Source organism: Dryobates pubescens, chromosome 5 (genome assembly GCF_014839835.1).
Source record: "Dryobates pubescens isolate bDryPub1 chromosome 5, bDryPub1.pri, whole genome shotgun sequence".
Classification (NCBI taxonomy): domain Eukaryota; kingdom Metazoa; phylum Chordata; class Aves; order Piciformes; family Picidae; genus Dryobates; species Dryobates pubescens.
Window position 1 is genome coordinate 4,268,400 of NC_071616.1, and position 21,238 is coordinate 4,289,637.

The 21,238-nt window shown below is 45.0% G+C and overlaps 1 protein-coding gene across 1 annotated transcript in view; it reads right to left on the reverse strand.

Moving 5' to 3' along the window:
* The window catches only part of CSTPP1 (centriolar satellite-associated tubulin polyglutamylase complex regulator 1), a 101,043-nt gene that overhangs the window by 70,318 nt on the left and 9,487 nt on the right, over positions 1-21,238 (reverse strand). Inside the window, exon 2 of the mRNA XM_054161461.1 lies at positions 20,174-20,276. Coding sequence (XP_054017436.1) covers positions 20,174-20,276 — 103 coding nt within the window. The remainder of the gene's footprint in view (positions 1-20,173; positions 20,277-21,238) is intronic.

Here is a 21,238-nt window from a genome sequence, read left to right on the forward strand (position 1 = left end):
GAAAGGAGGAATAGCAAAGGAAAGGAGGAATAGCAAAGGAAAGGAGGAATAGCAAAGGAAAGGAGGAATAGCAAAGGAAAGGAGGAATAGCAAAGGAAAGGAGGAATAGCAAAGGAAAGGAGGAATAGCAAAGGAAAGGAGGAATAGCAAAGGAAAGGAGGAATAGCAAAGGAAAGGAGGAATAGCAAAGGAAAGGAGGAATAGCAAAGGAAAGGAGGAATAGCAAAGGAAAGGAGGAATAGCAAAGAGAAATAGCAAAGGAAAGGAGGAATAGCAAAGGAAAGGAGGAATAGCAAAGGAAAGGAGGAATAGCAAAGGAAAGGAGGAATAGCAAAGGAAAGGAGGAATAGCAAAGGAAAGGAGGAATAGCAAAGAGAAATAGCAAAGAAAAGGAGAAATATCAAAGAAAAGGAGAAATAGCAAAGGAAAGGAGAAATAGCAAAGGAAAGGAGAAATAGCAAAGAAAAGAGAAATAACAAAGAAAGGAGAAATAGCAAAGAAAAGAAATCTTCTTTAATAGAGGCTCAAAATTCCTTTTCTAGGTTCCTGAAACTTGATTACACTGAATGCATAAAATCTTCTTCAGTTTTGAAGAGCAGACTGACACTTCCCTGAGTGATACTTTGCATTAATGCATTTTGAAAATAGTAGCTGGTCATTATGATGAAGAGTTAATTTGATATGCACATTCTGGTATTTAGCACGAATTTCTCACATTTGAGTTGCAAGCACTTTAGGCTAACTAATTATAGTAAACATTTGCCTTAAAAACGTTTCTCTGAAGTGCAAGAAGCTCTCCCTTGGGCATGGCAAAGCTCTACAGGCAAGAACAATGGAAATGCAAATACAAACATCGTATACCACAAGGTATAGCGCCAGGAATGTCTCAAAGGTAGATTTCCTGTGTTTCACTCTGCATCAGGCAAGTGGGACAAAGCTTGCAAACTCTCCAGAGAGATCATTAAAAGCATTCACTTGGGACAGCAGATTAACTCTGCCGTATAGGAGAGAATTAATGAAAAGGTACAAGTTGCATCTGGGGAAGAGAAGGCTCCGAGGTGACCTCATTGTGGCCTTCCAGTATCTGAAGGGGGCCTACAGGAAGGCTGGGGAGAGACTTCTCAGGATATCAGGTAGTGATAGGACTAGGGGGAATGGAATGAAGTTGGAGGTGGGGAGATTCAGGCTGGATGTGAGGAGGAAGTTCTTCACCATGAGAGTGGTGAAGCCCTGGAATGGGTTGTCCAGGGAGGCGGTTGAGGGCCCATCCCTGGAGGTGTTTAAGCCCAGCCTGGATGAGGCTCTGGCCAGGCTGATCTAGTGTGGGGTGTCCCTGCCCATGGCAGCGCGGTTGGAACTAGATGATCCTTGTGGTCCCTTCCAACCCTCACTGATTCTATGACTCTATGATTCTATATCACAAAAGCACATAACCAAGCTTTGTTACCCTTGAATTAGTATCAGGGAGATCACCTTCCAGCAAGCTCTATGATTTTGTCCTTTCCCCTCTCGCTCTAAATTATCCAAACTTGTTTCAAGAACAAATTTGCACATTTGAAGCATGCCACAAGAGCCTGATTTTATCTCCCAGATGGGATTGCATACCCATCTCCAAATTTGTACTAGTAACATTAACAGCTATGATGAACAGCTATGATGAAAAGTGGTCCCTTCCAACCCTGACTGATACTATGAAGTTTACTTTCATCACAGCACAACCTCTCCATAGGTAGCACTGCCACAGCAGACAACATCCAGTGGTCAGTGTGAGCCTTCTCAGTCTGCAATTTTTTTCATCTTCTCTTTAAATTTAAATAGTTTACATCACTTTATCCTTCACAGTATAGAAAAGGGTCTCAGATTTGAGAGAGAATTATACCAGAATTAAGCAAAATCAAACCCTGATGAAATACCTTGGGGGTGTGCCGAGAAAAGTAAACTCCATCTTCCAAAATAAGAGTCACAGTTTCTAGTTTGTCATGTGTTGGAAGCTGGATGCAGAACACTGTTTCTAGCCTTCCTACCCAGAAGGAAATGCAATTCAAACAAATTAAGTACAATCACCTTATGATTAAGAAATCCTCATGACCCCTGAATCCTAGAGTTAGGAATATTCCTTCTGTAAATATCAAGGACAAATACATTCTTTCATGTTTATGAAACTTTAATCATGTACCAGTGCTGTGCAAACAAGAAGAAAGCACAGCCACTGTCCCCAGAGATTAAATTCAATAAATAAATCATGTGTCTGATCAAAAATATGCCAAAATTACAGGAAAAAGCTCCCACGACTACCATTGCAAGTAAAGAGTATTCATTACAAAGTGCTGTAGCGCTCTGCTTTGGAGAGAATGAGTTCAGAGTAAGGGAAAGTGACTTGCAGAAAGTCCCACATGAGGCCTATGCCAAGCTGGAAATAGGATTTCAGATATTCTCATCCCAAACCACAGCCTGCATGACTTTCATGAGTTTTTTTTCCATTTCTGATGTGCATTGTTTTGCTGATGATTTGACAGCTGATGGAGTGTGATATGAATGAAAAAGAAACTTGGTGTAATAGGAGAAGGTAGCTTAGAAAGCCGACACAGGTAAGGTAGATGTTTGAGAAGAGAAAGAAGATGAAGGCACAATGATACAATTAAATGCACCATATCATGTTGCTCAGAGCAACTAGCTACAGCACATGCAACTTCTGGAAGCAGTTCCTGGCATAACTGCAATGGAAAGATCCAGACATGAAGCTAACGTACTATTAATTCACAGCAGACAGCCCTACTATATTACTCCTTAGTTCTCATAAGTGAAAAATCAAGTCACTTGCATTTTCAGCATGGGATGGCTCTCAACCTAGCAGGCAGAAGGGTATGATACAATTTGTTGTTGATTACTCAGTTAAAAGAGTGGGTGGATATGCTGGAACATCAGCACACCTGGATGTGCTGACAGCCAAGTGCCTCCAGCTAGCTGAGCACAAGAGGTACAGTATTCCTTTCATTCCTCATTTCTTGAAATAAGGTTTTGTTTAACTACACAATGGAAAGATTTTCCCCCAAAAGCTTATGTCTGCAAGCAAGGGAGTCAGAATTTTATCCCAGTTAAGATGTTGCATTTCAGAGACCCTAACTTTTTACATTCTTCTTTATGAGTTGTAAAATCTCTGCTCAAAGGAGCCAGCCCATGATGAAGCTATCCAGCAAGCAGCCCAATGACAACAGATCCAGTCTCAGGCAGGTTCGATAGGATAGGATAGGATAGGATAGGATAGGATAGGATAGGATAGGATAGGATAGGATAGGATAGGATAGGATAGGATAGACCAGACCAGACCAGGTTGGAAAAGACATTTGAGATCATCTAGTCCAACCTATCACCCAACACCATCTAATCAGCTAAACCATGGCACCAAGCACCCTATCTAGTCTCTTCCTAACATCCAGCCTAAACCTCCCCTGGTGCAGCCTGAGACTGTGTCCGCTGGTGCTGGTTGCCTGGGAGAAGACACCAACCCCCACCTGGCTACAACCTCCCTTCAGGTAGTTGTGGAAGCAATAAGGTCTCCCCTGAGCCTCCTCTTCTCCAGGCTAAGCAATCCCAGCTCCCTCAGCCTCTCCTCACAGGGCTGTGCTCCAAACCCCTCACCAACACAGCTTTCCCCATTCACTTGTGAGAATCATCTGGAGAAAGAGGAGAGAAAAATAAAGCAAGATTCTTGCTTCATGGGAAGATCTAAAGAAACTTTTGCAGTAGGGACTTCAAGATGCTTACTTTTTCACTCCTTTCCTTTACATGCCCCAGGGAAGCCAAACAGCAAAATGGCCTCTTCCGATGCCACTGCTGAGAACGTTGTGTCTTGCAGCACACCCAGGCTGTGCTTGTGGCATGATGTGTGGACGTGAGAGGAAGAAAAACAGTTTGGGGAAGAGACCATGATAAAACAGCCTCAGCTCTCAGCCATGGCTGTGCTGGGAACTCTAGCACTCAGGTGCTGCTTCTCTTAACAGAGCTGCTTTCAGTAAGGCTTTGTCTTTTGTGTAATTACATTTCGGCAACTTGCCAGAGTTCAGAAACTTTCAAGCACTCTTTTCAAATCTCTGGACTTCTAAATAGATTGCAGAAGTCCCAGGATGCTATGGTAACATCCCAATTCAAACTCACTACAGTAGTTAGCCTCTGCCTGCTGAACTCAGGCAAAGCCAAATATGAATAATGCAGAGAGAGCCCCAAGTCCCCAAGAAGGCCAGAAGAGCTTGCCAGGACCCTGCTGTCCCCCTAGCAGGTGCCACCTTTGGTTATGCAAAGAGCTGAATGAGTTCACAAGACTCCTCCCCTAGGGAAAACATGGAACAAGGACCATTATTTCTTAACTTACAGCATTACCACTTGCATTTTCCATCGAGAGCTTGGTGAAGAAGAAAATCTCTTTGAAGGCTTATGCTGCTTCTCCCCCCACACACAACTTTTCTTTCCAGTTACACAGGTGCCTATGTCATTAAAACAGAATTGAGTGTCTTAAGTGAAAGTAAGATACAAATTTGCCACCGAAGGCTATGTCTAGACTGACTGAAACATCTATAGAAACAGTGCAGAGGACCTGGTGTTAACATTACGGATATCTTCGGGTTCTTTTTCACGTGAAACACTCCGGAGTAGCTCTAGTCTGGTTCCATGGACTGAATGCTCATTTGCAGTTGGAACACATCTTCCAGTTTAGTTACATCTCAAAGGAACCTAGGTCACAAGCTCCAAGACTGCTTCACGGTGCGAACCAAAGCACAGTAAGTAGGGATAATCAGGAGTATCAGGATTAGAGACTATGGTACAATGGGTAACAAAGAATTAGCCCTAGCAATGGAAAACACTGCAATTCAAAAGGCTGTAAACCCCAGGCAATTTCTGTTGTTAAATAACTCATCCACACACAAAGCATCCCCAAGTGACCAATCCCACTTACCCCAAGGCTAGGCTCTGAAATAGCAAAGAGAGGTTTACCTTGCTTGGAAGGAGCCCTGAGAGAGAACGCTTAAAACTGTGGGCAGCATTGCGGGGTGGGGGTTGGGGGGACAGACGGACGGACACGACATTTTCACTGCTGCGATGAATAAATTACTGCTGCATAAGAGCAGTTTGAGATCATTCTATTCTTCACTTACTGCCTTAAGTGCACTACTTGCAATTTTCAGAGCTATCATGAGATTGTTTCGTTAGCTGTTCCTCTTGGAAGGTAAAGTAGGAGCATTAGTAGTCTTCAGTTCAAAGCTGTTGCATCAACTGGTTTTCAGTATTCTACAGATACTAACACTGGGACAAGGAAGTCAGCCTCAAGGAAATCATCCTCCTCCTCAACCGAAATTAGCAGCGCTTTTTAGGCACTCTGGAATGTGTTAGCGCTGTGAAGATGAAACAGATGCTGAAAGTTATTCCTGATGACTGGCTTTAAAGGGAAAATCCTTTTTTAACTAGCAGGCAGATAGGAAGCAATTTACACTCTAAACATTTCGGCCAGACTGAGTGATGTAGCACTGCAACCACTGAGACTGGGTTTTAAAATATGCCTTTTTTTTTTTTCCACCCACTCGAGTTTATTACAACTGAAGAGTGTGGAAAGAGGGAAAGGAGTGCCAAACAATTTCAATGATTTGTTTTCAGACTTCTTGGTACAGGCTCAGGAACCTCTGTATTCATGGCAGAGTTAACACAGGTGGTGCAGAGATTATGGCAAGTACGGTTTGAAAGGAAGAGAACCACGGCACCCATGACAAAGCAGGCAGCAAGTAAGTCTCTTACGTTGCTTTGCAGCAAATCAAACCCTCTGAGATCAGTCTACAGATTCTGGAGAAGGGAAGGATTAAAGGAGTTGCTGTGTTTGATTATTATCTGGAATCCCTTTGCCTTTTTTAGAGTCCACCTTCCTTATTTTTTTTCCTGTGCTAGGTCCGTAATGTAACACCTTGAAGCTTTCAAATCAAAAAAGCTAAATTGACCTTACTGTGTCAAATTATTAGCCTAGGATTATTTAAAGGGGGGGGGGGGGAGGGGAAGTGCAAAGGAGGAGGGGGTGGGGGCAGGAATCACTAAAAACAGAAGCCTTTTCATCAGAGCAGCATCCTGCAGTTTGCTGTAACTCAAGCTGGCCATTCTTATATAGTAGGAATTAAGGACTCCTCCTGCCAGGCAGGGCCCTATTAAAACACAATAGCTGTTTGAAAAGGGTAAGCAAGCCGATATGGATATAATAGGCCACATATTGGGGCCCCTTTCTACTCTGAAGTAAAGCTTCTTCTTAGAGTTATGAGCTGGGAAACCTAGTATTCAGGAAGATGGGAAAGAGCATACAATGGAAGGGGATAAATAGCCCTGCAGAAGCCCTCCAAGGTGCTTAAGGGAAAAGCAAAGAAGCCTTCAGAGATAAACATCAGTCACACAGGACTAGCTCTTTCAGTCCAATCAGGTGCTGTTTCAGCCCACATGGCGCTTCAGTGAGTCTGGAAAGGTCTTGCTGGTATGAACAGATTGAGTTTTTACCGTGGAAAACACAGCAAGTTGTGCACCACAGACATAGCTGCACAAATACCACTGTAAGGTAGTTTAATTGAGATCATTTCAGGTTGCTACCCAGCACACCTCAAAAACCCTTGCCCCTTTTTCCCTTTGACATGAAATAAAATAAAACAAAATTCCAGAGTTCTGAGTTACACAAAGAAAGCTGCTAGCTTTCCAGAGAGTGTATTTAACATTTGTTCAAACTGGTCCAACTAGGTATTTGGGGGCAAGAAGAAAATTCCTCACTGAACTGCCCTATAATTTTTACACATGATGAGGGCATGAGAGATCCAAGTCTTCAGTAAGTGTCACTATCACACAGTTACAATTTCCATTCTTTGGCTTCCTTTATTAACCAAGAGATGTATTGTTTGCAACTCTGGAAGTAGCTATGGAATTGACATTGGCTGGAGATGGGTTTTGTTAACTAGATGCCAATGTCCAGGACATACTCCAAGGAGGAGTATGAATTTGAAAATTATTGAGTAACTTCTACTGCTGAGTGAAGGAAAAGTGGTTTCTTGGAAAGTTGAGGCCAAAATGTAAGCATGAGTAAGAGCTGTGTCTCTTGTTGTAAGACAGTTCCATGTTAGACTAAACATGGAGAAATTTGACTTTTAATTATCTGAAAAGGCACAGTCATGTTGTGACTGTGGTGATCCAGGAGCTACTGATAGATAACTTGACTGTTCCAAAGAGATTCAACATCAGTGGCATGCATGCAGCTCCCATGTTTGCTCTTCTCAGTCTTGTTTAGACTGGAGAATTTCAGAAGAACAAAACAATTTAGAACCAATACTCTCTCACCTATTCAGTTGCCTTGGCAAGAACTATAGCACATCAAAGACTGTGCAGCTCCCAATATTTCCATCATGGCAACAAATAAACCTTGCCAGAATTCCTTAACAGAAATGAAGCTTCACCATTTGACATTCATGCTAACTCTGTATTTAGACATTGCTTAGCTAAACCATTTTGTGTTCACCATTGCCTGCCTACAATGTTGACCAGCTGCAGTTTGTCTGTTTCATTTGGTGATATGCAACAGCACTGATATTGCTGGACATCAGGTTACTGCAAGCCTCTAAGGCTCACATATTCTGGAATCTGTATGGTTTCACAGTATCACCAAGGTTGGAAGAGACCTCAAAGATCATCGAGTCCAACCTGTCACCACACACCTCATGACTAGACCATGGCACCAAGTGCCACGTCCAATCCCCTCTTGAACACTTCCAGGGACGGTGACTCCACCACCTCCCTAGGCAGCACATTCCAATGGTCAATAACTCTTTCTGTGAAGAACTTTCTCCTTACCTCCAGCCTAAACCTCCCCTGGCGCAGCTTGAGACTGTGTCCTCTTGTGCTGGTGCTGGTTGCCTGGGAGAAGAGACCAACCTCCACCTGTCTACAACCTCCCTTCAGGTAGTTGTAGAGAGCAATGAGGTCTCCCCTGAGCCTCCTCTTCTCCAGGCTAAATAATCCCAGCTCCCTCAAGGCCTCTCCCCAGCCTTGTTGCCCTTCTCTGGACGTGTTCAAGTGTCTCGATGTCCTTCCTAAACTGAGGGGCCCAGAACTGGACAGAGTTGTTAGCCATTGGAATGTGCTGCCCAGGGAGGTGGTGGAGTCACCATCCCTGGAGGTGTTCAAGAGGGGATTGGACGTGGCACTTGGTGCCATGGTCTAGTCATGAGGTCTGTGGTGACAGGTTGGACTTGATGATCCTCGAGGTCTCTTCCAACCTTGGTGATACTGTGATCCTTGAGGTCTTTTCCAACCTTCTTGATTCTATGATTCTAAGCTAACACATATTCAACAGCAGTTCTGTTACAGCTTGAGACACCAAGAATTGTGTTGGAGGAAATATTGTTTGTCATTGTTTGGTTGGGTTTTTTTTAAATCCTTAACAGCCACAATGCCTTGTGATTCTTAAAGATAATTGAAAAGCCCACATAATAAGATTAAAAACCCCCAACATGTACCAAACTTCCTACACGATCATGGTGTGCCAAACTGCTGTTCTCCAGTGCATTTTCACTGAATCCCAGGTCTCAGCTCCACATGACCAAACCCCCTTTCTTCAAAACACTTACAGAAGCTGCAGGAAATCCAGTCCTTACAGCAAGGGACCAAGCATAGAAAGAGACTACTGCTTTATATACACACATTGCAGACTGTATGTGAAAGACTGTAAATATTCCCACTACATCTGTTGTGGTTATGTCACTATTTATCCTTCTCATTTCTTCCTATACATTCCAACACAGTAACTCAGCAAGCACAGCCAAGTGGTTTTCCAGAATGATGGAGAAAGATGCTTGTCAAACAGTGCTCTCAACTCTGAGTATAATAGTGAGCTCTACTACAGACCTGTCATAGAATCACAGAATTGTTAGGGTTGGAAGGGACCTCAAGGATCATCCAGTTCCAACCCCCATGCCATGGGCAGGGACACCTCACACTTTATCAGGTTGCTCAGAGCCACATCCAGCTTGGCCTTCAAAACCTCCAGGGATGAGGCTGCCACCACCTCCCTGGGCAACCAGTTCCAGTGTCTCACCACCCTCATGGGGAAGAGCTTCTTCCTAACATCCAATCTGAATCTACCCATTTCTATTTTTGTTCCATTCCCCCTAGTCCTTTCACTCCCTGACACCCTAAAAAGTCCCTCACCAGTTTTCCTGTAGCCCCCTTCAGATACTGGAAGGCCACAACAGGATCTCCTTGGAGCCTTCTCTTCTCCAGACAGAATAGCCCCAACTCCTTCAGTCTGTCCTCATAGGAGAGGTGCTCCAGCCCTCTGCTCATCCTCGTGGCCCTTCTCTGGACACACTCTGGCACCTCCAGATCCTTCCTGTAATAGGGGCTCCAGAACTGGATGCAGTACTCCATGTGGGGCCTCACCAGAGCAAAGTAAGAGGGGAAGAATCACCTCCCTTGACCTGCTGGCTATTATTCTCTTGATGCAGCCCAGGATGTGATTGGCTTTCTGGGCTGCAAGGGCACACTGTGGCTCCTGTTGAGTTTCTCATCCATCAGCCCCCCCCAAGGCCTTTTCTTCAGGACTGCTCTCAAGCTAGTCCCTGCCCAGTCTACATCAGTGCTTGGGATTGCCCCGACCCAGATGCAGGACCCTGCACTTGGTCTTGTTGAACCTCATGAGGTTGGCTTGTGCCCACCTCTCCAGCCTGTGCAGGTCCCTCTGGATGGCATCCCTTCCCTCCACCGTGTCTGCTGCACCACACAGCTTGGTGCCATCAGCAAATCTGCTGAGGGTGCACTCAATGCCACTGTCCTTGTCACCTACAAAGATGTTGAACAAGACTGGACCCAGTACTGATCCTTGAGGGGCTCCACTTGTCAATGGCCTCCACTTGGACATGGACCCATTGACAGCCACCCTTTGGGTACAGCCATCAAGGCAGTTTTTTATTCACTGAATGGTCCATCCATCAAATCCATACTGCACCAGCTTGGAGACCAGTGGAGTGGAAGATGGACAATGTAAGATTGCCATGGTTTACCCACCTGACTTGATGGCCCTTTCACCTCTGCAAAAATACAAACTAAAACAGAGCAGAGATTTGTGATCAGAACTGAAAGAACATGGATAAGGCAGGAACTGCCTAATACCACAAACAGAGTGCTGGAGAAAGTATAATTGAACCAAAACATCTGTGGCATTCCAAAAAGGATATGACCACTGATAAAATGAGTTATGGCAAAATAATTACAAAGACCACACACATAGGAGGCTGCTTTAAGATTTTTCTTAGGAAGAACAATGATTGGTGTATCCATTCAGTCTAGTCATGAGGTCTGTGGTGACAGGTTGGACTTGATGATCTTTGAGGTCTCTTCCAATCTTGGTGATACTGTGATACTACCAAATGTAAACAGTGGGATGGGTCTAGAGAACAGGAAAACTATATGGACATACTGGAAGGTGTCCAGAGAAGGGCCACGAGGATGAGCAGAGGGCTGGAGCACCTCTCCTATGAGGACAGACTGAAGGAGTTGGGGCTGTTCAGTCTGGAGAAGAGAAGGCTCCGAGGTGACCTCATTGTGGCCTTCCAGTATCTGAAGGGGGCTACAAGAAGGCTGGGGAGAGACTTCTCAGGATATCAGGGAGTGATAGGACTAGGGGGAATGGAATGAAGCTGGAGGTGGAGAGATTCAGGCTGGATGTGAGGAGGAAGTTCTTCACCGTGAGAGTGGTGAAGCCCTGGAATGGGTTGTCCAGGGAGGTGGTTGGGGCGCTGTCCCTGGAGGTGTTTAAGCCCAGGCTGGACGAGGCTCTGGCCAGGCTGATCTAGTGTGAGGTGTCCCTGCCCACGGCAGTGGGGTTGGAACTGGATGATCCTTGTGGTCCCTTCCAACCCTCACTGATTCTATGACTCTATGATTCTATATCACAAAAGCACATAACCAAGCTTTGTTACCTTTGAATTAGTATCAGGGAGATCACCTTCCAGCAAGCTCTATGATTTTGTCCTTTCCCCTCTCGCTCTAAATTATCCAAACTTGTTTCAAGAACATATTTGCACATTTGAAGCATGCCACAAGAGCCTGATTTTATCTCCCAGATGGGATTGCATACCCATCTCCAAATTTGTACTAGGAACATTAACAGCTATGATGAAAAGCAATAAAAGAATTGGAAGCACAAACACAATTACGTAAAGCTACGAGCTAAAACTAGGCAGGGGAGAGAAAAAGCACAAGCACCATTCCCTCAGCTCCATGTAGTCCTGATGCTTGTACTATTTGCCAGGTTTCTGGACTTGGGCTTTTGGAAAATTTCAAATGTCTGTTTTTCAGTTTTATTAGCTATCAACACTTCCTGCATGCAATTGGTTTGAATCACTGTTAAAGGAAGCTCAACTTCATGGCAAATGTGCTGCATTTCAACATTCAAGGCTGCAAAAAGGAACAGAAATAGACTCGACAACGTAAGGGCTCCAGAAGCTACTCAGCTGCAACTACTCTGACAAAGAACACAGATAGGTAATTCCATGATGTAAAGGAATAGGAAAGAAGTGAGCAAAGACTGCACTGCTATACCAGTGAATACATACTAGAAGCACCACAATGTGCCCCCACTGCATATGATAATTGTGATTGCCTCTGTTCAAAGAGCAAGAGCATGGCACAGCTCAACTCAGTGTGTGAACGATTATCTATAGGTAACTACGTTGTGCTGACAAGATGCAAACAAGTGCTAACATTCACATGCTATGGCAAGTTGTCTAGGTTTTTCGGTTACCAAAACAGTATTTAAAGTTTCCTGAGCAGTGGATATCAGGGACCAGACAGGATCCATCCTAGGGTGCTGAGAGAGCTGGCAGATGAGCTGGCCAAACTGCTCTCCATCATTTTTCAGCAGTCCTGGCTCACCCAGAAGACTGGAAGCTGGCCAACATGGTGCCCATCCACAAGAAGGGCTGGTTGGAAGAGCCAGGGAATTATAGGCCTGTCGACCTGACCTCAGTGCCAGGCATGACTATGGTCATCTTGAGTGCAATCACACAGCACTTACAGGATGGCCAAGGGATCAGACCCAGCCAGCATGGGTTTAGGAAGGGCAGATCCTGCCTGACCAACCTGATCTCCTTCTATGATCAGGTGACTGCCTGGTGGATGTGGGGAGGCCTGTGGATGTGGTCTGCCTGGACCTCAGCAAGGCCTTTGACACTGTCCCCCACAGCAAACTCCTGGCCAAGCTGTCAGCCCATGGCCTGGACAGGAGCACACTGCGATGGGTTAGGAACTGAGTGGTGGTGAATGGTGCCACATCCAGCTGGCAGCCAGTCATCAGTGGTGTGCCCCAGGGATCATTGCTGGGTCCCATGCTCTTTAACATCTTTATGATGATCTGGATGAGGGCATCGAGTCCATCATCAGTAAATTTGCAGACAACACCAAGCTGGGGGCAGGAGTTGGTCTGCAGGAGGGCAGAGAGGCTCTGCAGAGGGACCTTGACAGGCTGGACAGATGTGCAGAATCCAAGGGCATGAGATTGAACACATCCAAGTGGCAGGTTCTGCACATTGGCCACAATAACCCCATGCAGTGCTACAGGCTGGGGTCCACCCCAGGTCCTGGGGGTGCTGGTCGATGGCAGGCTGAACTTGAGCCAGCAGTGTGCCCAGGCGGCCAAGAGGGCCAATGGCATCCTGACCTGCATCAGGAACAGTGTGGCCAGCAGGAGCAGGGAGGTCATTTTACCCCTGTACACTGCACTGGTTAGGCCACACCTTGAGTCCTGTGTCCAGTTCTGGGCCCCTCAGTTTAGGAAGGAGGTTGACTTGCTGGAGCGTGTCCAGAGAAGGGCAACAAAGTTGGTGAGGGGCTTGGAACACAATGGGAGGAGAGACTGAGGGAGCTGGGGTTGCTTAGCCTGGAGAAGAGGAGACTCAAGGATGACCTTATTGATGTCTACAACTACCTTAAGGGAGGTTGTAGACAGGCAGAGGTTGGTCTCTTCTCCCAGGCAACCAGCACCAGCACAAGAGGACACAGTCTCAAGCTGCACCAGGGGAGGTTTAGGCTGGAGGTTAGGAAGAAGTTCTACCCAGAGAGAGTGATTGCCCATTGGAATGGGCTGCCCAGGGAGGTGGTGGAATCACCATCATTGGAGGTGTTCAGGAGGAGACTTGATAGGGTGCTTGGTTGCATGGTTTAGTTGATTAGGTGGTATTGGATGATAGGTTGGACTGGATGATCTTGAAATTCTCTTCCAACCTGGTCTATTCTATTGTATTCTATCCTCACACAGAGCATCATATGGTAATCATTGTCTTCCATGTTCAATTCTATGTTGTTATTTTGGCTACAAGCCCTCCAGGATTGTCTTGCTTATCAAAAAACCTTCTTAACCTTATCCCTCCTCTGTACTTATTTGCAAATGGGGTTTGGACTCATCTGAATATCCACTCACCTGGGAGAGTCTCAAGAATGTGGGAAGAAAATACTAGGTACTACGTATTGGCAACATGTGCAAGCTACAGTGGGAATCACTGTGTTATTCCCATTAGTATATGCATTTTTTCCAGTTGTTTACTCAACAGCAGTCATCCCAATCAGCATATTTGTCAGGCTAGGACTTGTTGCAATGTTTGTTACAAAGGAGTAACTCTGGGAAAATCAGGAATCCATAGATCCTGCCTGTCAGATGAAAATACCAACGCTGCTCCCGCAGTCAAGCATTTGTATAACCAAAACACGCTTCAGGTGGCAGAACGGCAGGTTGTGGACAAAATTAACATGTATTTAATCAGCCATAAACAGAGTTATCCACAACCCCCAAATCTTCCATAGGTCTCATACAAAGTGCATAGGGACAGGAGGGATTGAAAGCCCATTTCTCACATGAGTTGGAGAAACTTAGATCGCAAGGAGACTTGGCTCTTAGCTCTTCTTTGTAGAGGTGAGACTGGAAGGTGACAACTAGATTTTAACAGAAAGGCTTTGTGTTCTTCACTGAGAGAGCTGTTAGCCATTGGAATGGGCTGCCCAGGGAGGTGGTGGAGTCACCATCCCTGGAGGTGTTCAAAAGGGGATTGGATGTGGCACTTGGTGCCATGGTTTGGTCATGAGGTCTGTGGTGACAGGTTGGACTTGATGATCTTTGAGGTCTCCTCCAACCTTGGTGATTCTGTAAATACTCTAAAGAGAGAAATATGTACCTGTTATGGTTCCCCCCAAGCATCTATCAACAAATTTAGTCCTGCAAATCCATGTGTTCTGTAGAGAGAAACTTTGAAAATGTCCTTCTTGTAGCAACTTATTCACATCAGCAGCAAAACCTGCTGCTCAGAGCTTCTGCCACAAGTGCTGCGTCAGAGCATATGCATTCACTCTCTTTCCACCGATAACTGAAGAGCAAAGAAGAGGCAGACAGCACTCTTATGCAGTGCCCTAGGGAACAAGGAATCCCAAGATAGAGCCTGTCAGGAATCATCAAGCACATTATCCTAGCTGATCTTTTTTATCCCAGTGGGCTGCTTCACAGCTAGGTCATCCACAGCAGCTGCAGCCGCTTCATACCGAACATGTCGCTCAGTGCAATCATGTATAGAATACGTCTTTTTCTTTCCAGAGCAGAAGACATCTAGGAAGCTTAAGACTATTTGAGGAACAAAGACAATACTATTTTTGCAATTGGTCATAAGAGTGAATACCAACTTTTTAGAGAAGAACCTGAAAGTATTGTTATCTCCCAAAGGCTACTGATTGCTTAAAACAACAGAATTAACACTTAAACTCCCAACAACCAACATTCCTCCCCCGACACAGTCTTACTGACAAATTCTAATGAAGGTCTCCATCTCTCAGAAGGGGAATCTGGCACAATCTGTCAAAGCCCTAAGGACCTTCTCATAACTATTTTTGCTGTTTGTATTACAATAGTACAAAGCACAGAGAGGATGTTCTACAACGCTAGATGCTATGAAGTACACGCAGTACAGTATCACTGTTGGTCTTGAAGAGCTTACACTACCCTTGCAAACAAGACAGAACAAGTTACTGTGAAAAGGGGAAAAAAGGAGAGCAGATGACAGCAAGATAATGACAATGATAAGGCCCACATACATATAGAGAAGTGGGGGGGGGAAAAGGTAAAAAAAAAATAATTGATGGCTCTAAGGCAGCTCTGAGAATCTCTCCTCTTTACATGTAGATAATTCAGCTTGTTTCCAGCTGCCAATTAACATTGTCTTCAGTGAGTGGCTTATTTCTCATGGGCATCCCATCTGTCCTGTTGCTGGGCCTTCCTCTCTGCCCTTCCCCCTTCAGGGGTAATTGAGACTATTTTGAAGAGGAGGAGATTGTTTACAGATTTATTTAGGTAATGTTGTATAGCAGTACAGGTCTGAAACAAGGCAAAAGTTTTTCTAACACTGAAGCCTGTGTCACTGCTATTGCCAGAGAAACCCAAGAGAACAGTATCCTATTTGTCCCTAAGGAATGAATTGAAGAAATTGTTCCAGCCAAGCCAGACAGCAAGAGAAAATGAGGTACTTATTGCTATAAGTTGATCCTTCTCACCTTGATAACATCTTGCTGTTCAAGGATCTCAAAGTACATAGCACTGGCAGCCCTGTTACTCTGAACAAAGCACCTGTTCCTTGGTGTAAAACAGGGCTCTACACATTGCAGACCTTGGTATTTTGAACTGCCAGGCATATGACAGATCTCAAAGCAGTATCTGACCCCCCAAACACATACATTACAGACACCTCCTCAATTATTATCAAACTGTCACACAAGATTCAGCAGGGGCACTTCAATTTACAGCCAGAAGAAACAGTTCTTTACAGAAAAAGGGGATCTCACACATCAGTTTGTAGAGCTGAGTGGAAGCATTGCTGCCATCTCCAAGCTGAAAAACATTATGTCTTTCTGAATCATGGTCCAGCTTGCAGGCAGCTGGGGAGACATTATACCAACAAACAAATAACAACCACCAAAAAAAGCCAGAAAACAAACACCACCACCACCCCAACCCAACAAACCAAAGCCACAACCCACCCCCTCCCCCCCAAACAAACAACCAACCAAAAAAAATGCAGGAAGTGCTTTAGGAGAAGGACAAAGAACACAGACAAAAGAATGCTTTTTCAGTTCACTTGTGTTTGGTTCACCAAATAAAACTCTAGAAGTGATAGGAAGAAAAGCTTCCTGTCCAGGGCAAGTTATCACTGGCTAATAGTTCTGAGCTTTCCAAAGAGTCCTGAACAGAGCAGCGCTGAAAAGAAAGTTTCAAGCAAAGGGTTAGCTCAGAAGAAAAGCAAACATTATGAATAGGAAGTTGCTTGGTCAATATTTTGGGGCTTTTTTGCTTCCTCTTCCAGCTGAAGTGAAAAAGAGCAGCCACACAGACCCCCTTGAAGATCCCAGAAAATATAAAGTAGGATACTATGCACATTCCCTCTGCATGATCAAATCCATTAGCGTGGGGGCCCTGTTTTTCTTCAGTACGGGAAAGATCAAGAAAACAGAATGATAAATAATGTATAGGAGGAACTCGTCCCTTTAAGACATACTGGCAGAGAAGCTGGGCTGGAAGAAATGCAGCAGCATTAGTGTGTAATTACACAGAGGGCTTTCAAGAGATTTTATGGAGATTCAAATGCAGAGCAGAGATTTCCTGGGTTCATAACGAACGATTACCAGTAGCATTTCACCATATCTATAAAATCAAGACTGGTCCTGAGAGAGGCATAATTTTACTCACAGATTAATTGGCAGAAGGGTGATTGATCTCTATCCCTCTCACAGTCAGGAGTGAGTCAGATGAAAAGAGCCTCAAGGTACTCCCAAGATTGAAAGCAGATGTCCACATGATTGGGATAAACGAACAATGGGATATAGCGGGACAAAAAAAATATCCTTGAAGACTAAAAAGATTCTGGAAGGAGAACTGCAGAGAGGAAGGTCAGCCCTCTGCAATCAGCAGCCCTGATGCTAGGCTGTTGATAGCAGTGAAATACATAGCCCCTTTTCATTTCCTAGAAACAACCAGAAACACTCGGTGTCTGTGGGATCCATACAGAGCAACATAACCACATAGTTTTTAGCTTTGAAATTTCACTCAGGTAAGCTAAGCCTCAGCAAAATTTTCTTAATTACCCCTAAAAACAGTTGTTGTAGCTGGCACAAAGATTTGAAGTGACTCATGGTGAGGTGAGCCATGATTCCTCGTCAGCAACAGAGGTTGACTGAATACCACTCTATTGAAAACTGCCTTCTGAGAAGAGTTTGGAGACTATCATAGAATCATAGACTCAGTGAGGTTGGAAAAGACCTCAGAGATCATCAAGTCCAACCTGTCACCCAGCACCTCATGACAACTAAACCATGGCTTCAAGTGCCATGTACAATCCTTTCTTGAACACCTCCAGAGACAGTGACTCCACCACCTCCCTGGGCAGCACATTCCAACGGCTAATCTCTCATTCTGGGAAGAACTTTCTCCTCATCTCCAGCCTAAACTTCGCCTGGCGCAGCTTGAGACTGTGTCCTCTTGTTCTGGTGCTGGTTGCCTGGGAAAAGAGACCAACCCCTTCCTGTCTACAACCTTCCTTCAGGGAGTTGTAGAGAGCAATAAGGTCTCCCCTGAGCCTCCTCTTCTCCAGGCTAAACAATCCCAGCTCCCTCAGCCTCTCCTCATAGGGCTGTGCTCAAGGCCTCTCCCCAGCCTCATTGCCCTGCTCTAGACACCTTCAAGTGTCTCAATGTCCTTCCTAAACTGAGGGTCCCAGAACTGGACACAGTACTCAAGGTGTGGCCTAACCAGTGCTGAGTACAGGGTGAGAATGCCTTCCCTGCTCCTGCTGGCCACACTATTTCTGATGCAGGCCAGGATGCCATTGGTCTTCTTGGCCACCTGGGCACACTGCAGGCTCATGTTCAGCCAGCTGTCAACCAGTACCTCCAGATACAATCATAGAAACAATAAGGTTGGAAAATACCTCAGAGATCAGCATTCACTTGTGATGCACTAACTTCACTATTTCTCAACTGTTAGAGAAGTTTTTATTTTATCACAAAGAAAACAAAGGTCAGTTGCTTGGGCCCACCTGCCAGCTTCTCAAACCCTGGGCTTGGTCTCTAATTTTAAGTGATCATAAGTAGAACAGCACAGAACAGCACAGCACAGAACAGCACAGAACAGCATAGAATAGCATAGCATAGAATAGAATAGAACAGCACAGCACAGCACAGAATAGAATAGAATAGAACAGAATTAACCACATTGGAAAAGACCTTCAAGATCCCATCCAACCCATCATCCAACACCATCCAATCAACTAAACCATGGCACCAAGCACCCCACCCAGTCTCTTCCTAAATACCTCCAGTGATGGTGACTCCACCACCTCCCTGGGCAGCATATTCCAATGGCAAATCTCTCTTTCTATGAAGAATTTCTTCCTAACTGCCAGCCTAAACCTCCCCTGGCACAGCTTGAGACTGTGTCCTTTTGTGCTGGTGCTGGTTGCCTGGGAGAAGACAGCAGCCCCCACCTGGCTACAAGCTCCCTTCAGGTAGTTGTAGACAGCAATAAAGTCTGCCCTGAGCCTCCTCTTCTCCAGGCTAAGCAAGCCTGTCCTCTCCTCATAGGGCTTGTACTCCAAACCCCTCCCCAGCTTTGTTGCCCTTCTCTGGTCATGTTCCAGCAAGTCAACATCTTTCCCAAACTCAAGGACCCAGAACTGGACACAGTATTCTACATGAGGCCTCACCAGGGCCTGGTAGAAGGGCAGGAGAACTTCCCTCAACCTGCTTGCCACACTCATCTTGATGCATCTCTGGACACCGTTTCTTGGTCACATTGCTGGCTCATGGTCATCCCACTGTCCACCAGGACTCACAGATCTTTTGCACAAAGCTACTTTCCAGCAGGTCAGCCCCCAACTTGTACTGATGCACAGAGTTATTCCTCCCCAGGTGCAGGACCCAACAGTTGCCCTTGTTTAACTTCATGAGGTTCCCCTCTGCCCTCCAGCTTGTCCAGGTCATGCTGGATGGCAGCACAGCCTTCTGGTGTGTCAGCCACTCTTCCCAGTATTGTGTCAACAGCAAACTTGCCAAGGTACACTCTATGCTTTCATCTAGGTCACTGATGAATATATTGAACAATCAGTCAAACTAGCAAGTTAGACCTCATTTGGAGATTAGAGAGATACTGATTTGCAGGAAAAGAAAGACAGACAGAAAGAAAGAAGCCCCAAACAAAAAAAAAACAACCAAACAAACAACAACAAAAAAAAAACACAACCCAAAAATAAGAGCTTGAAACTGTGGTCAACTGAGAAAGAAAGTTACTCCTATGCTTTTAGATCCTCTTCCACTCCTGTAGTACCAAGATTGTTGTGAAATATTCTGTTCATTGATTTGCATCAGAAGATTGAAGGAAAGGAAGCAAGCAAGGAAAGATTTTCAAAGGTGCATCAAAAAGAGAGAAACATATTACCACTGCAAGCATGTGCATGACCACAGACCTGTAATCAAGCTCACCAAAACAGTTCCAGACACTGTGCAAAGCATCAAGTTGGTAAAAACATAATCAGCTAAGTCAACATTAACACCACTGAAGGCCAGAACATAGTTTCTCCCCTCCTTTCCACACAAAAAAAAACCCCAAACCTTTCCAAATTAGTAGGAAGATATTATCTGTGCTAATTATTTTGTTAATTATTGAAGGACTCATGCAGGTTATAAGGAGGAAGAGGCATTCTAATAGGACAACAATTGCACAAGGAGACAAGAAAGTTCCTTTTTCTGGATGTGAATTTGAAGAATGAATGCTGCTGATGGAGAAGCAATCTCTGGTTTTGACAGTAGAAGTCCTGATCAAGGCAAGCCAAATTTGGGGTTCTATATGCTTTTAAAAAGCTCTGTTCCCTAAAATGACTGCTTCACATGAATGTTTGTGACAGAAGTACTGAACTGTTTGAAACCCATGCATACCCAAAACATGCTCAGGCAGCCCTTAGCTAACCCAGCGAAATCCAGCATTCACAACATAATCAGCATGTGCCTAGCTCCATTCTCCATGTACCCTGCTTGTTTCCAAAAGCCCTCCCTCAGGCTGGCCCTTTTGGCAGCATCCTGATGTACTTACTATTCAGTGAAGAACCTGGCAATGCCATACTGACTAATATCTTCTCTGTTCTCCAGCAGCTGGCTCACTGCATCCTCCATGTACGTGAGAACATGTCTTTGCGCTGCAAATAAAAGACAGTAAGAGACAGAAATCAGAATACAAGGGGCCTGCAAAGTCCAAAGCCAGGCCAGCCTAGTTGTATGCCTTACACAAGCCAACAAACACATGCTCCCTCAGAGAGCAGAGGTTTCATTCATTCAGATATGCATAGAAAAATTCTGACGTAAATCTTGAGCAGCTTTCTTTCCTGCCTGCACAAAATTAGTCACTAACAGTGCTAATCCTTCTTTAAAATCCCTTATGATTCCAGAAGGGAAGGATAGAGGAGGAGAGGTTGCGAGACTTCTTCACTGAAAAATACTTATTTAAGAGGAGCTCCTCTTTCATAATCATCTTTCCTATACAGATTGCCAAAGCTCTATAAATGGGGCTGCTGCAGAGCTTTAGCTGTTCCCTGCCCTTCCCTCCTCACCAAGGCCAAGTAGCTCTACAGTTGCCCTGTGAGTTTTTTTCCCCTAAAGGTACAAATAAAAGTACATCTATTTCTGTACAAGCATCAGTGAACACTCTTGGAGTGGCAGGTGGGGAACAGGTCTCAATGCCAAGAGAGAGGTATATTATTCAACTGTCAGCTTCACCTAACTGCCTAAACTATACATCAGGAAATTTCCCAAGTGGTGGATCTGCCAGTAGCCAAGCACGGAATGCCGTTGCCTTACAAGACTCCTAAGTAAAGAGAGTTCAACGCAACACAAACCACCTCGCTGCTTCTACAGGGGGCAGACTCAGTACATATCAAGCACTTGCCAGGGAGGAAGCGGCATGGATTTGCCACGGAGCCCCTTTGATGTTCTTGGCTAGAAACCAGGTTGGAGCAACAAAGAGCATAGCGGGGGTGATGCGCCAGCTACTAAGCAGTAGACTTTCCAAATCTACAAGTTCAACAATCAGAAGACATGTCACAACGAACCCAGGAAAATCATTCCTAACCTGGAAAGCACACAAGCCCTGTTCCCAAAGCAC